The sequence below is a fragment of the Ambystoma mexicanum genome, chromosome 4q, assembly GCF_040938575.1.
Source record: "Ambystoma mexicanum isolate Mex_15411 chromosome 4q, UKY_AmexF1_1, whole genome shotgun sequence".
In the NCBI taxonomy this organism is placed as follows: Eukaryota; Metazoa; Chordata; class Amphibia; order Caudata; family Ambystomatidae; genus Ambystoma; species Ambystoma mexicanum.
The window spans coordinates 49,523,387-49,539,004 of NC_090928.1; the positions used below are offsets into that span (position 1 = coordinate 49,523,387).

A 15,618-nucleotide genomic window follows, 5' to 3' on the forward strand; every position below is an offset into this window, starting at 1 on the left:
GGAAGACCCCAATTTATGGCAGAAGAAATTAAGGTGGGTGGGGAGGATGAGGGGGGAGGAGAGTTTCAACACAATACTCAACGTCCAAATTCTAGAGCTGCAAGGAGAGGCACCAAAAGAGGAGAAAGATTTAGGGGTACGGCGTGGGTGCTCACTTACAATTTCTGTCCGGACATATTTTGAAAACCATCAGGGGAACAATATCTCGACTGGAAGGGCCCTTCCAGCACTTGCATATAGACTATGTTGACATGCAAGACAGATGTGCCTCTTATAGGTACATGATCACTGTTTGTTGTGACGGGTAGGAGAATGAATGCGCCTGTCCCTCCTGCACATTGAATTTCGGATACTTGCCCTAGCTCAGAGATCCTCAGTGACGAAATGAAAAGCTATTTAACCGAAATGACAAATGTGCTCCGCTACATCTCCCGCCAGGTTTAGCGAACTACATATCAGCTGACCAACGTTGAAGAGCACACCAGTGCCCGCCAGGAGGAGGACTTTCTGCAAGCAGTCTCTCTATCCTGGAGACAGAGTTCCCGTCCGCATCGTGGTGAGGCAGTGGAAGGAAGCAAGGTTCTTTGGTACATTTATAGTTGTCTGCGCAACCCGAATGGCAGTGAAGATAAAAGAAAGGAGGGCATGTATCCATATAGCTGATGTCTGTCTGCAAAGACAAACGCAACACAACGGAAAGACAAGAGGGAAGCGTCACCTAATGGGAAATATTACCCAATTGTCATTGACATTGTGTACTGCAATAAAACTCTAGAAGGCTATATGAAAGAGAAGACGGGCAATAGGATACTTGGGGGGGGGGGGGGGGGGTGAGAATGGGAGGAGAACAAAATATGATGCAAATTTAATAGGGGTTGGATTGTTTTGTTTTTCTGAATTCTCCTCCTCCTCCTGTTTCCTAATGCATAGAGGTAGTAAGAGTATGCCTGCTGATGGTGGAAGGTAAATCCACACGAAAAAAAGTATATCTAGTATAGAAGGATTTTATAATGATATTGGATAGGGAGGGGACCTTGCATCTCAAAATGTCTGGTATGAGGAGGGTAAGGCGAGGAAGCACCAATGGCACATGCCATCATCCCACATCTCGGAGGGACACCAAAACCATTCCTGCCACAAGAGGTGACCGTATAGGAAAGGGCATGTCTGATGCATATGTCTCTGTGCAAAACAAGGGGGCTTTTCCAGGGGCACACAGTAGAAGTAAAATGGATAGATGAGGGGGGGGAGGAGGTGTACAAAGATAACTATATACAATTAGAAAGCATGGCCCAGGGTAGAACTACCAAGCAAGCACATGATATTTGAGTATAACACCAAAGGGGTGCATAAGGGGGAAAACAGGTGGTCACTGCCCACAAGAATATTCTGTAAAGATTCAACAGGACCCAATATACTCTGGTGCCACACCAGACCCTTAATGCAAATGCAGGGTTCGCTGTACCACAACCAAAGAAATGGGTAAGAGGGATGGTACAATGTTGCGGAGAAGGGTTGGTGGGATTTGAAGAGATGGTGGTGAAGAGAATAAATGCTGGGTGCAGGAGAATATGGGATGCCAATGTACATGCCTTAACATGTATAGATGAGAAAATCGCCCATTCTATATAAAACTGCTCACACAGTATTCTTAGTGTTTCAGAGCAGACGGTGGCGCTGGGGAAGAACACCGGATGCGAGAGGACCATGAGCATTGCGGCGTTGTAGAAGGGATGGCGTCAGTAATGGACGTATGGTGGGCCTGTGGAACGGGCGTGTACGCCCAGCTACCACCAGATTGGGGAGGAATATGAGCAATGGTGACCCTCCACAGCCCTGCATTGGTGGTGCCCGTGCAGATTTCATGCCATTCAATGACCTATCCACCCAGAAATGGAAGAATAAAGCAAAAGGGCCAACAGACACAAGGAGAACAGCCAAATATCCCGCCTTATTTAAGACTCTTCAGCAAGGTGTCTGTGTTTTTCAGCTTGCTACTCCTTCCCGGGGTGCAAACAGCAGCTAACGTGAAATGGATTCAAAGAACGCATTAGGAGCTGCTCCAACTGGCAAATGCTACCGAAAAACGACAGACCAGTGTGGCAAGAGCTCTGTGCTTTGCGTCTGATGGCCCTACAGAACCGTTACATTTTGGACCTACGTATTGGACTTTATGACTACAATGGAGGGTGGCGTGTGCCACAAGAACGGGAAAACATGTTGCACCGCAATACCAGCTAATGAAACGCCATCGAGATCACAAACAGTACATGAAAGAATGATGGAGACGCAGGACATCACATCAAACATCTGGTTTGACTCATTTTTTGCTTGGGTTCCCAGATTGGCTGGCAGCAATATTCAAATTAACTACCCCTGTTCTTGTTGTGATGCTCGTCGCCATCTGCATTGGTCGGTGGGTCATCGGCCAGTGCAACTGCCACCAGAGAAAGCGTGTTACATAATGTTGGAAAATAAAATTGAGCTTGGTTAAGCGTTCAGTCAGGAGCCTCCAAGCGTGAATGAGTGAGGATGAATCTTTGCAGTGCCCCCACAAGATTTAGAGAACTGCGAAGCACTCTGGGCTGAATGCTCACCAGAAGGGGAAAAAGATACGGGTGCTCGGAGAATATCTAGACTGGTACAAAGGGGAAAAGGGCAAGGAAATGAGCAGAAAAGGGATGTCCATCAAAAGATTAATCAGGGCTGTGTCTTAAAGGTGTTAATTCGGTGCCAGATTAGGGGGGGGGGGGGAGTGTACCATCTTCGAGAGTAAGCATGGGGGGGATAGGGTACCTCCTGGGAGGGGGAGCACAGGGCACACAAACTGCAGGCACCACGAAAGAAGGCCTTGGTATGGCGGTGGGGGATTAGGGATGCACTGTGTACCATCAGCCTAGGGACCCTTTGGATGTCAGTACAAGATGTGGAATAAATCCCAGGTAAACACACTTAGCAGGGATGCTCACAAGTTGGGCTTCGCCCGGGAAACCTGCTCTGAACACATGATCAACTCCACACGAGCCAGGGAGGAGGGAGCCACAGCTCAACCTGCATGTCTCAGGCAGACCAAAGCAGCTATTACAACACTAGGTGATGTAATGACAGGGTGACAAGCCAATCCAACGGGCACTCGGGAGGTAGATGGGAAGTGGACCTGAGCCAGCGAACTGTTCACATAGCCATGAGTGCCTATCGGCAGATGGGAATGGGAAGCTGAACGGAGTGGTGTTCCTGCAGGTACCAATCAAACAGTACTTTTCTATGTCCCTGGGAGGTGGCCAACCTTCAGAGTATACACCACAAGGTTTAAGGTCGTTATCCAGCTGGTACCAGTGGACAATCTCCCTTCCCACCAGAAGCAGGTTGTCTTGTGTTCCTTTTGCAGTGGTTCTGACCAATAGCAGAATAATAAAGTTCCGGCGGTCAGCACAAATGTTATTTTACTAATTGCAATCTGTCCCCGGGAGGGGTTAGACGCGATGTGGTGCCACATGGGGAGGCGATGGGATACTGTTGATGGTTTTCTCCAGTCGCGTTTCACAAACATAGCACTAAGGATATGACATAGCCTGGCCAATGAGGTTCTTGGGGAAACATCGAAAATATGAACATCTTGAGTTGCAATTGTTTCTAAGTGCCTTGTCCATTGTATGTTTTAGTTTAAAAATAATGTTCCCAGATGTCAGCCCTCATTAATCGGTTCTGTTTGATTTGTGCTCGCCCAATTGTAATAAACGGCGTTACTTCTTGCCTGGTGTGTGCTCCTTCTTTTTTTATTTATATGGTGTGATGGGGGCCCCCTGATGCAGCATATTGGTTTTTTTTTTTGTTATTTAACTTCACTTGAACTTTAAAAGTGTGAGGAGGCAAAGTTTCAATATTGCACATTGAAAGTACCCCTGGCTATCTTTGTCAATGCAACGAGTAAATGGGACATCTATGACAATCCTGGGGAATGATAAATTGGTGGGACCAAGCGAGTGCAGATCTGTTGCATTCCTCTCTAGCAGCAGTGCTCTTTCTGTGCTTCGCAGGCCACTCTGCTAGGGATTGGGAAGGCAGCCGGTTTTCATTGATGGAGGTATTGGTTGTAATGTCAGTGTGACGTTTGTTGGCAGAGTGAGATGGAAGATGGTTGGGTGGAAATTGGTGATGCATGTGAACTATTTCTATGTTCAAGTGGCAAAAAGAAGTCCACTCTGCTGGGAATGTTTTAGCCTTTCATAAAGACATACATAGTTTGATGCCTATTGGTGTGTGTGTTTTCTTTGATTTATTTTTTGTTAATGTAAGCTTAATTTCTGTATTTGGTCGATGTAAATGTAATGTGCTACTTTCTTTTCCAGGCATCCGTTACGTTCCACGATGTTGCTGCATATTTCTCAGAAGACGAGTGGAAGCCATTACCTGAATGGCAGAAGGAACAGTACAAGAATGTGATGAAGGAAATTCACCAGGCCTTGATTTCTCTAGGTAGATACACGCTCCCCTCTTCAGTCTGCTCTTTTACGTTAAAAACTCATTTGGGTCATGCCAACCCAGTGCATCTACTTCTGCAACATTTACCGTTCACCCTGCACAAGCAATTGTCATTGCCAAAGATGCACTACACACCATTATTACATATACCAGCTGCATATGTGATGCCTTAATGCACGTACACGTGCTTGGCTACAATTTAGTCCCAATAAAACAAGCAGCACTGCACTGCATACAAATGACAGTGTAGTGTTCTAAAACTAACCCTGTTATATTATACTTATGTGATCCTGAAGATAGCTGTATTTTGCAATTGGCTATGACGCACCATTATTCCATTATGCTATGGGACACTGCAGTTGTTTTACGGAGTAGTAGGTCCCTCTGCTTGGTGACTCCGATTGAATATTCAAAACTCACACAATCCATGTCTTCTTGAATTAATGAATCTTGAATTAATTAATTGGCTTAGAAAACGTGTGTACAACTGTTGGTGCATCTATCATGCATGCATGCATTCTTACAGGCAGTGTATACATTACCATTTTGGGAATATTAAAGAAAGAGGTGCTAAATTGGGTTTTGAACTAAGTCTATCTTTGCATTAACAAAATGTTTAAAAACCAGGGGTGTTAACATCCTTTAGAAAAGATTTGATGAATACCACAGTATGTGATTAATTGCTTTAGATGTTAGAAGGTATGTCATGTTACAAGATTATATTCAAAAATTTAAATTGATACACGAATTATTAAACGTGTAGTACATAGTATTTTGGTGAACCTGGTATGAGCTTGGTGAAAAAATGGGCATACCTCAAAAGAGGATAATTGACCTGAAATATTCATGGAGGACTAAATAAGTACAATGCCATTATACATTATGCTGCTAACTAATTTACAACACTTCCTGCAGTTGCCTTTTATATCCCACTTGCACCTGTGAATAACATATATAAATAAAATCTATTTAGCATGTGTGGTAGATTAGAATAGGGAGACAGAGTGGCATTTTTGTGAAATATTCTTGTATTGGATTCATGCGCTTAACTCTCTTTATTTAAGGATCAAGTTCTTTATTTTTATAAGCTTTTGATTATATTACAACTGGTGGTTTAACAATTATATAATTGATTTTCATGTTCTGCTCCATTTGATAATTGTACAATTATGACAATAATTGATTTTGCTGTGACATTTTATACTGTTCAATTGCTCTCTGTGTTAACCTATAAAGATATAACCTTTAAGTGTTATGTTGTGCTGGATACGCTGCTTAGGACTCTCTGCCTCCTGCTTTGCCTGGCTCTGTGTGTGTGCTCAAGAAGATTTACTGCCTGTCGTAACGTGAACTGCGAGCAGCAATGTTGGACGTTGAACTCTGAAGTAATAATTAGCTTTTACCTTATGCTATTTCAACGTGAATCGCTCTGTTTTCTAAGTTCTAATTTTCCTGCTTCTTTGCTTTCAGTGCCTCCTGCTGGCCCCGCCCACTTCCCAGAGGTCCTACTTTACCTTGGTGCACGCGCCATGGGCGCCACGCCCCCCAGGGTGCCATATGCCCCCACCACACCAGCTTGGGGGAGTCTTTCTAGGGCTCGCCCGAGCTGGCGTTGTGGGAGAAGGCGCGGCAGGTAGCCTTTTGCTGTTAAGAGCGCACGTCACTGTGGGTGCTTTAACAGCAAAATGCGCCATTAGTCCCCCACCAGGCCATTCAATGACCATGGGGTTTTAACACGCCCTATTCACACCATTACCTCCTCACAGAGCGAGGAGGTTTAAAAAAAAACAAAGTGGCCCCTCCTGGCCCTGCCCTCTTCCGCCCCGCCCCCTGTTAACCAGGGGCGCCGGAGGGCGAGGGGGGGGGGGGGGCGCCAGTTCGCCCAGGGCGCTGCTGCCCTTAAGGTCGGCCCTGGTTGTGCTGTTAGGTTCTGCGGGGGCGCGTGGAGCGCGGTTTTTGTGTAATTTTATTTATTTTTTGGTCACTACAACTATGTCATCTATCTTTGGATTGCTATTCTTTCCTAGCTAAGTACGCTAGAGTACAGAAACATAGACACATTTTTTTTTGGAAAATTCTTTATTGGTTTTTTAACAACAAATAACAAACAGCGCATTTGCAGAGCAATGCAGTATGTATAATAATAGAACATCAACCTTCCCTCCCACTCCACCCCTCCCCCCTCCCCCTGAGAGCGCAGTAAAAACCTCAGTCTTCTATAGGGACACGTGCCGAGCAGGGACTGCCGGAACTGTTCGATGTGCTGTCCAGCGTCGCTGGATGGAGAAGTGGCTCTGTCAGCTCTACCCAGCGGAGAAGGTCCGCACTGGAGTCCAGTTTTTGTACCTGGATTGCCATTTCCCAAGCCGCCGTCTCCGCGGCGATCCATCTCTTGAGGTCATACCACCAAAGGGCCTCGCTTGGACCCCATACGCTCTTCCAGCCCATGGCTATGCGCCTTTTCGCTGTTATGTAAATCAAGTCTAGAAGTCTAGTTAGGGGCTTGTTCTTGCTGCTTCGCTTGTATGTCCCCCATATGGAAGCTGCTGGTTCATGAGTTTCCACCTCGATCCCGGCCGTCGCCACCCTCTCTTTCACTTGGGCCCAGAACCTCTGGACCGCGGGACAGCTCCAGAACATATGGGTCATGCCTGCCCGCGGCGCGTGGCACTTGGGACATGTCTGTGGCGTGGCCCCTTTGAACTTTGATATGGCGTCAGGCGTGAGGTAGGCCCTGTTGGTAATGTATAGCTGTATTAATTGGAGGCGAGCATTCCTGGAGGTCTTTTTATGGTAGTGGGTTATTTTCTCCCATGTATTGTCCTCAAATTCAAGGCCCAATTCACACTCCCATCTCCTTTTGCATTTTAGTTCGTTCATTGTCGTGGCCAGTAATAGGGCTTCATATATTCTGGAGGTTTTGTGGCCTCCTTCGGCAGTGTCCAGCAATGTTTCGATGGTTTCGTTCTCAATGAATTGGTTGTCTGCCTCCGGCCATCTCTTCCTCAAGGCCAGTGTTACTGCACTGTGGAGCAAGAACTGTCCAGTGGGCAGGCCAAAAACTCGCAGAGGTCGGGGAATGTCAAAAGTTTGTGTTCGTGCATGAGGTCGCCCAGTACTGCCACACCATAAGGCTCCCACACAGAGCGAGTTGCAGTGTGCCCCCAAGAGGGTTTCACCATGACTGCAGCGATGGGGATCTGCAGGGAGTACGGGTCCCTCAGCCCCACAGCTCTGCAGGCCCGCTTCATGAGCTGAGTTCCAAGCCTGGTCAGGTATGGGTGATGTTGTGGAGCCCCTTTCTCGACCCACAATAAGTCTTAAAGTAGCAGTCGCGGCAGGGCCGGTTGGAGAAGTCTGGTGTCCGTGGTGGTTTCATCTGCCATCCAGTGTGTTACGTGCCTCAATTGGCTGGCCAGGTAGTATAGTTCGAAATTGGGGACTTTCAGTCCGCCCCTCTCGTAGGGCCTTTGAAGGATGTCAAGCGCCACCCTATGCCTGCCTCCTTGCCACAGGAATCCTCTGCAGAGTTTGTTCAGGTCTCTGAAAAAGGCGGGGGGGATGTTGTAGGGGACATTGGTAAAGCAGTGCAGTAAGCGTGGGAGCGCTACCATTTTGAGGAGTCCTGCCCTTCCTGCCACTGAGAGAGGGAGTTTTCCCCAGAAAGCCATGGAGTTAGCGAGTGCATCCCTTGCTCTGACTGTGTTGAGAATGTGTTCTGTATCCGGGTTAAGGTGTATGGTAATACCCAAGTATTTGAAGGATGTCACCTGCCACTGGAGAGCTAGTGGGGGCAGGGATCCGCGCTCATTGCTATATAGTGCTGCGAGGGGGTAGAGACAAGACTTGTCTTTGTTTATCTGGATGCCTGTATGTTTTTGGAAGCAGTCTAATGTCTCCAAGATGTAGGGCAGAAGATGCACAGGGTTATGTAGGCCACCCTATGCCTGCCTCCTTGCAACAGGAATCCTCTGCAGAGTTTGTTCAGGTCTCTGAAAAAGGCGGGGGGGATGTTGTAGGGGACATTGGTAAAGCAGTGCAGTTTTTGGAAGCAGTCTAATGTCTCCAAGATGTAGGGCAGAAGATGCGCAGGGTTATGTAGGTAAAGAAGTGTGTCATCCGCATACATGGAGATGAGGTGAGTCACTCCATCTAGTACGATGCCTCCCCCACCGTATTCCTGACGGATGTACGCGGCCACTGGCTCTACGGCAATGATGTATAACATGGGGGGTAGGGGACAACCCTGTTGTGTGCCTCTGTGGAGGGGCCATTTGTCAGAGTAGGTCTTGTTGGTGCGCACTCTAGCCATGGGGTGAGCGTAAAGCAATTGGGTCCATTTGAGGAAGGCGGGTCCAATGCCCATCTTGACCATGGTGGCGTATAACCATTACCAATTAACCGAATCAAAGGCCTTGGTGGCGTCAAGTGACGCCACCGCGTATTTCTGGGTATCTCGCTCTGTGCAGTATATGATGTGGTGCAACCTACGTAAGTTTTCGGTGATAGAGCGCCCAGGTACATAGCCAGTTTGGTCTTGGTGAATTAGCAGGGGAATCACTCTGCGTAATCTATTGGCGAGGAGTGCCGACAGTATTTTGCCGTCGACATTTAGCATAGAAAGAGGTCTATATGAACCGCAATCCGTCCCATCTTTGCCAGGCTTAATCAAGGGGATTATTATTGCTTCTCTTATGGAGTCTGGGAGTGAGCCGCGCTCAAAAGCCTTGTTGTATACTTCTGCCAGCAGTGGGTCAAGGGTCACCTCATATATCTTATAGAATTCCCCAGGAAGGCCATCCCTACCTTGCGCCTTCCCAGAGGGTAATGATCTAATGATTGCCTTGACTTCATCTGGGGTAATCGGGTCCTCCAAGGCTACGGCCAACTGTGGGTCTAGCTTGGGTAACTCTATGCAGTCTAGGGCGTCCTCGATCCCGGTATCTGACGAGGGAGGGGTTTTGGAGTATAGGTCCTGGTAGTACTCGGAGAAAACCGTGTTAATCTCAGCCTGGGTGTGCACCATGGTGCCATCTGATCTACGAATGTGGCAGATGGGGGTCCTAGGGGTTTCTCTCTTGTACAGCCAGGCCAAGAGTTTGCCAGGCTTGTCTCCCAGGGCTTGTCCTTTCAGTGTGTTTGGCGTAGCTTAGTTTCCCCAGGGACTCCCAGTGCGACAGACATGCTTGTCGCTGTGTTATTATTTCCCGTATATGCTCAGGAGTCGAATCTGCCTTGTTCTCCAGCTCCCCCAGCTTCCTTTCTGCTCCCGCCAAAGAGTTCATAATGGACCTTTGGGCTCCCCCCACTGCAGCTAGCATGTCCCCTCTCATAACCACCTTATATGCCTCCCATGCGGTGCTGATGCATTCCACACTGCCTAGGTTGTTTAGCCAGTATTCGTCTGTACTGTCTTGTACGTGGTCCCTGAAGGCTGCGTCCAGCAGTGCCTCTGTTCGCAGTCTCCACGTGGGAACCGGGGGTCTGGGCGGGTACTCCTCCCAGGTGACCGACAAGGGTGAGTGGTCTGATAATACTCTGGGTAAATACTGTGCCTCGCTGAAAGTGGCTTGCTGCTTCTGACTGACCAGCATGTAATCCAACCTGGTGTGGACGCTATGTGGCGGGGAGAAGGAGTACTCGCGTCGCTCCGGGCTCAGTTCCCTCCACAGATCGCAAAGTGACAACTGAGTAATCAGTTTGGATAGTATCTTGGCTGGGGGGGATGGGCGGGAGTGTTTGGTATCAGACCTATCTTTGAGAGGGCCTAAGGTGCAGTTGTGGTCCCCACCCCATATCATGATGCTATTTACGTAGGGGCCTAGTCTAGAGTATAGGGAGTGGAAGAAAGTCGTGGCGTCGTGGTTAGGTGCGTAAGTGCTAATCAGGCACAGGTCTCTTCCCTCCATGGTACCCTGCACCAGCACCATCCTGCCCTCGTCATCCTTCTTGGTGTCCATTACCTTAAAGGGGACGGTTGGGTTGATCCATATCAGACCCCCTCTAGCATATGAGGAGTTGGAGGATCCTACCAAGGTCCCCGGCCAAGTTTTGGCTAGCGCCGTCAGTTTTTCCTCTGTTAGATGTGTCTCCTGGAGCATGGCAATTCCTACCTTGCAGCGTCGCAGGTATGCCTGGATCCGTCGTTGTTTCACATAGCTATTCATGCCTCTGACGTTCCACGTCATCACTTTTATTCTCTCAGCCATAGGCATGATGGTGTCCTCTCTCCTGCCTCGGTCTTGGTCGAGGTCCCGTTAGAGGTGCTACTGTAATGAGGATATCCTGAGGTCTCGGTATTTTAGAGTTCCCAACTAGGGTGCGGGTTCCCGGCTTCCCTTTCCCTAAGAACAAACTTCCCCAACAAATAACTGGTCTGACAAGATACTCCTCGTCGTGACTGTCCCGTTTCCGCTCCTTAGGACCAGGCATGGTCTTCGGGTGCCCTACGGGTGGGTAAACTTACCCTGAAAACAGAAAAAACAAGCTCCAGGGGGTTGAGGGAGCTGAAACTTTGCTGTTTCGCGTAATAGGATCATCACAGCTGCTCTTAGGGTTAGGTGTATCTGTTACTATGCTCTTGCGGTATAATTCGCTCCTGCTGTCTCTGGTAGGTGTATCAGTGCGGCTTGCGCCTCGTGCCATCCATGTCCGGTAGTTGCTGCTCATCCATCCAGTCCCGGGCTTGTTCCGGGGTGTCGAATAGGTGGGCTCTGTTCTTGTGTATCACTTTTAGTCTTGCGGGGTATAGGAGCATGTATTTCAGTCCAGCGGCCTACAACCTGGCTTTAGTGTGACTGAGCTGAGCTCTGTTCATCTGTACCTGAAAGGTGTAGTCAGGGTAAATTGCGATCTTGGCTGAATTGCTCAGGATCTGGCCCCCTGATCGTGAGTTCGCTAGGATGACCTTGCGGTCTCTGTAGTTTAATACTTTTGCTATCAGAGGCCTGGGTGGGCCTCCTGGCGGGGGCCTCTTGGCGAGCGACCTATGAGCCCTTTCGATGGAGAACCCCTGCAACAGTTTCTCTGCGCCGATCTCCTGCAGCAGGAGGTTTTCAACGAGGTTGGTGGGGTTCGAGCCTTCGATGCCCTCCGGTAATCCGAGCAGCCGGATGTTGTTCCGGCGGGCCCTTCCTTCGGCCTCCTCCACCCTGTCCTCCAAGTTCTTGACCCTTTGCTGTGGGCCGTCCATGTCGTGCAGAAGCTGGGTCTTCGCTTCCGTATTCTCACGTACTTGGGTCTCGAGCGCGTCAGTTCTGCCAGCCAAGGAGCGGACGTCCTGGTGAAGGAGTCCCAGATCTATGGCCACAGCGTCTATTTTATTCACCATAGTTGTTTGGAATAACGTGATGGCCTCTAAGAGTTGGGAGTTGGTGGGTTCAGACGTCGATGGTGTGGGGCTTATATCTTTTCCGGCAGTTGCCATAGTTGGGCACTCTTGGTTGGGGGGCTCATTGGCTGTGTAGGCGTCTAGGGTGGTCTGTCGCTGCTTGGACCTAGCCCCCCCTCCCCGTAGACTTATCCAGGCTGGACATCCTCCCAGCTCTGCGGGTTTCAAGCGAAAATTGCAGTTGACCGCTTACGATTCTCCCAGCACACTTAGGGCTGTAGTCAACCACGCTCTGGGCCCTCTGGCGGGGCGACAAGTGCACCAGCACCGCAGGGGGCCGGTCACCCAGGTCTCCGAGGCTCCACGAGGTGCAATAGGTCTGCCTTTATGCCAACTCAGGCAGTGTAAAGAAGAGAGGTGCGTGTGTAGATTGGTGAGGCCCCCAGTGGTGCCCCGCTGCTCGCAGGAAGTCTCTCCCCAGGGTCGCGCAGTCGCGGGCCGTGCCGTGCAGCGCGGGCGTGTCAGCAAGGCCCCCACACACACTGCCAGATAAAGGCCGTTCTCTCCGCCTGTGGTTGTGGCTCCTCGTGGGCCCTCAGTAAGGGGGGGGGGGGCAAGGGGCCCAGACAGCGGGGGGTGGCCCCCCTCTTGGTTACCTGCCCGCTCCGAGCGTCGCGGTCCGCAGTCTCCTTCTAGTCTCTGCAACCCACTTCCAGGGCGCCGGGGCCACACCGGTACCGCCCGCGGTGCGATTCAGGCAGGGCAGATGGTGTACGCGGCTCCAGCAGCAGGACCAACCAGGGGCGGCGCAAGGCAGTCGGCGTTCGCACTCGATATAGTGCGCAATCCCCAGGCCTTGATTTAGGCACTCCTCTCCCCTCGCGGGTGGGTCCGGCCGGTCCTCAATCTCCCTCGATCCTCGCCGCAGGGCCGGCAGGCACCTTCAGTTGTTCTGATCGTCCTCGCGTCTTCGAGTCTGGAGTACCCTAGGGCTTATCGCAGTGATCGCTTTACGAGCACGGAGGGATCAGCCGGGGCACTGTTCACACCCGCTCCGTTCTGCAGCATAGGGCAGCCTTCTCCATGGGACACTAGGCTGACGCCGGGCTCTCCGGGCTCAGCGAATGGAAGCCGCCATCTTGGCTAACCACTCCGTCAAGTACGCGATCCTCGCGGCGCGGCTTCTGGGCTTCCAGCCTCGCGTGTGGGGAATCCAGGAGGCTCCCGCCGCAGTCAGCAGCTCTCGGGGTGGTTTGCAGGCACCAAAGACGATTTACAATGTTAGAGAACAGCTTATCAGTAGCTCATCATGCGGAGCTTGCCGAAGTTGCGTCCGCTCTACATGGCGGTCGCCCCGAAACATAGACCCTTAATCAGAGGTGTTGCATATTGAAAGGTAAAGTTCTTCACACGATTTGTCCGGTAGTAAACTGAAGTACCGGTCGGACACTGTTGGAAAGTGAAAACACTAGCCCTGGCTTGTTAATTACAAAGCTGAAGCAACCTGTGTTATGCGCTGTTAACACACTTGTGCTCTCTGTGTCTGTCTGATGCGCTTCGCAAACGTGTGCGGCATATGCAAAATCAGTTTAATATGCTCGCTTTGCCATTGACACTCTGGGAGCGTTTGGATCTAGATGTGCTCTTTTTTTTTTCTTTTCTCTTCTCTCCTGCTCTATATTGAAGGTGCAAGGCCCTGAAATTGCTCCTGTATAGTGACCCTCTCTCCTCCCATTGAGTTTGGATCTCTTTTTCACTTTTGTATGAAATAGGCACAATAGTTAAACCTCTCCAGTGCACTTTTTTACTGCAAGCTTTCAAAAGTTCTGGCTTTTCATTTCTGCATTATGAATATGCATTTTAGAAGTGGTTAGCGTTTGGGTGAACGCTGTATAAAATCTTGAGCTGCTCTGCCCTTAGTCCCCAATGCAAACTAGAGATCACTTATGTTCCTTTGTTAATATTGGTTTCTTATTGTTTTTGTTGTAGCTCTTTCTGCTTAATCTGACATATATATATTTATGGTTGTGTTTTCTTTTCTATTGTTTCTTTTTGGGGGGAAACGCTATTTTTGCAAACCAGGTCTTGTAGCATGGTGGGGTCCCTTTGGAGCGGTAAACTTTGCAATATCTCTCCTGATAAAAAGTGTGAAAAAGAGTTATAGACCGAAAGGCTCTAATCTAATCGGGGCGGATAGCAATCCTTTCAAAATGCATCTAGAAATGGCAGAGCCCACCTTAGAATGCTCTATCAATGCTGGTACTGATAAATCTGTACAGGATCTTGCTTCTTCATCCAATTACATGCAGGACCCACAGCAATTAGATATCGGGGTGGAAAAGATGTTAGCTATATCAGCTAAACCGTTGCAGGAAGCAGAACTTCCAGAACAAAGAAGCTTCTTGAGCATGCAAGAAACCATGCTTCAATCCTCCGCCTCTCTGGAGGAGGATGAGCCCTTATTTAAACCCTTGAATGACACGTCTCTATTACCACCTATTGCTCTGGCAGAACTGGACAAAAGGGTATGTATGTCATGGGGTCCATCTACGCCAATTAGAGCTGGGGTGGGGAGAACAGGACAACGTTCATTTACAAAAGGGCCACTGCTGTGAGGAGGCTTCATGTGGGCCTGTCGGGTATCAGATACCAGGGCAGTTGCATGAATTACAGAGCATTAACACACAGGAGTCGGAAGGATTAGAGAACAAAGGGAAGGAATTGACTCCTTTAGAACCTCACAAATGTTCAAGCCCCGCTGCCTCCAATCAATTACCTATTCTCGATGATCATGAATCATTCCATTCTGCTCCCTCGACGGATGGGCCTACTCCGGAAGATCTGTTATCTGCTTACATGTCATTCTCTGTGCTGACCCGGGTCCTTAATCTTAGACAAGGGCCACGAAAGGACTCATGTAGAGTTACAAGAACTTAGATTATTTATAATTGACAGTGCTGACAAACTAAGCAGACTTGAGGGGTATATGTATGCCCTTGAAGCACGCTATGCGTCTGAGGTTATGGTCCCTGGCATATCTAAATCCTCTCCAATGACCCAAAGTACGCAAACTATACAAAATATAGCAATAGTGATTTGGATAGCCTGCAGAAGATTCCCTCCAGGAATGTGCAGTTGGAGTTGAAGTCCTATGCTGAAGTAGTAAGCTATGGATTGTCAGATCAGAAGATAGATAAAATCGATGAATTAAAGATAATGGAAAAAGTAGTTAAGCTCAATATAGAGACAAGATTGAGCGCCTAGAGGGCGCAATCAAACTAATACAATCTGATTGGGATGCAGAGCGCTTGAACTCGTATACATTGATCCAATCTGGGGCTAATTCCCAATTGGAGAATAACTCAGTCCATCTGCCCTTTTGGAAGTGATGGAATTGGAATCAAAAAGGATTTCTGATTGCGCTGATAACCTTGAAGTGGCTTCCACTTTGGGTCAAGATACACCTATTAAACAATGTATTTCCCGGCGGGAGAAAAAGATGTGTGCCAGGGCACTAAAACTAAGAGCTATTAAACAAACTGATGAAGCCCAGGCAGGCAAAAAATGTACCACCTACAAAAAATAAAAAATCCTGATTCTAATACCAAAGATATTGGTACCCTATTTGTGGGAGAAGGCGCCTTAGACTTGACACAGCTTGATGAAGAGAGCAAAAAGGCACTAGAGCTTAAAAAACTCTTCAAAATACAAAACGAGGATCATACTAAAAATAGAAATAAAAAAGGCTCACACAAATGGCTTGAAATTAAACGTAAGAGTGATAAAATCAAAATTGAGGATGCAAA

The 15,618-nt window shown here is 48.7% G+C and overlaps 1 protein-coding gene across 9 annotated transcripts in view; it reads left to right on the plus strand.

The window, feature by feature from the left end:
* The window catches only part of LOC138467448 (zinc finger protein 567-like), a 359,879-nt gene that overhangs the window by 107,258 nt on the left and 237,003 nt on the right, over positions 1-15,618 (plus strand). For all 9 annotated transcript variants that reach the window (XM_069607441.1, XM_069607448.1, XM_069607442.1 and 6 more), the window contains exon 2: positions 4,350-4,476. In XM_069607441.1, the coding sequence (XP_069463542.1) occupies positions 4,350-4,476 (127 nt within the window). The remainder of the gene's footprint in view (positions 1-4,349; positions 4,477-15,618) is intronic.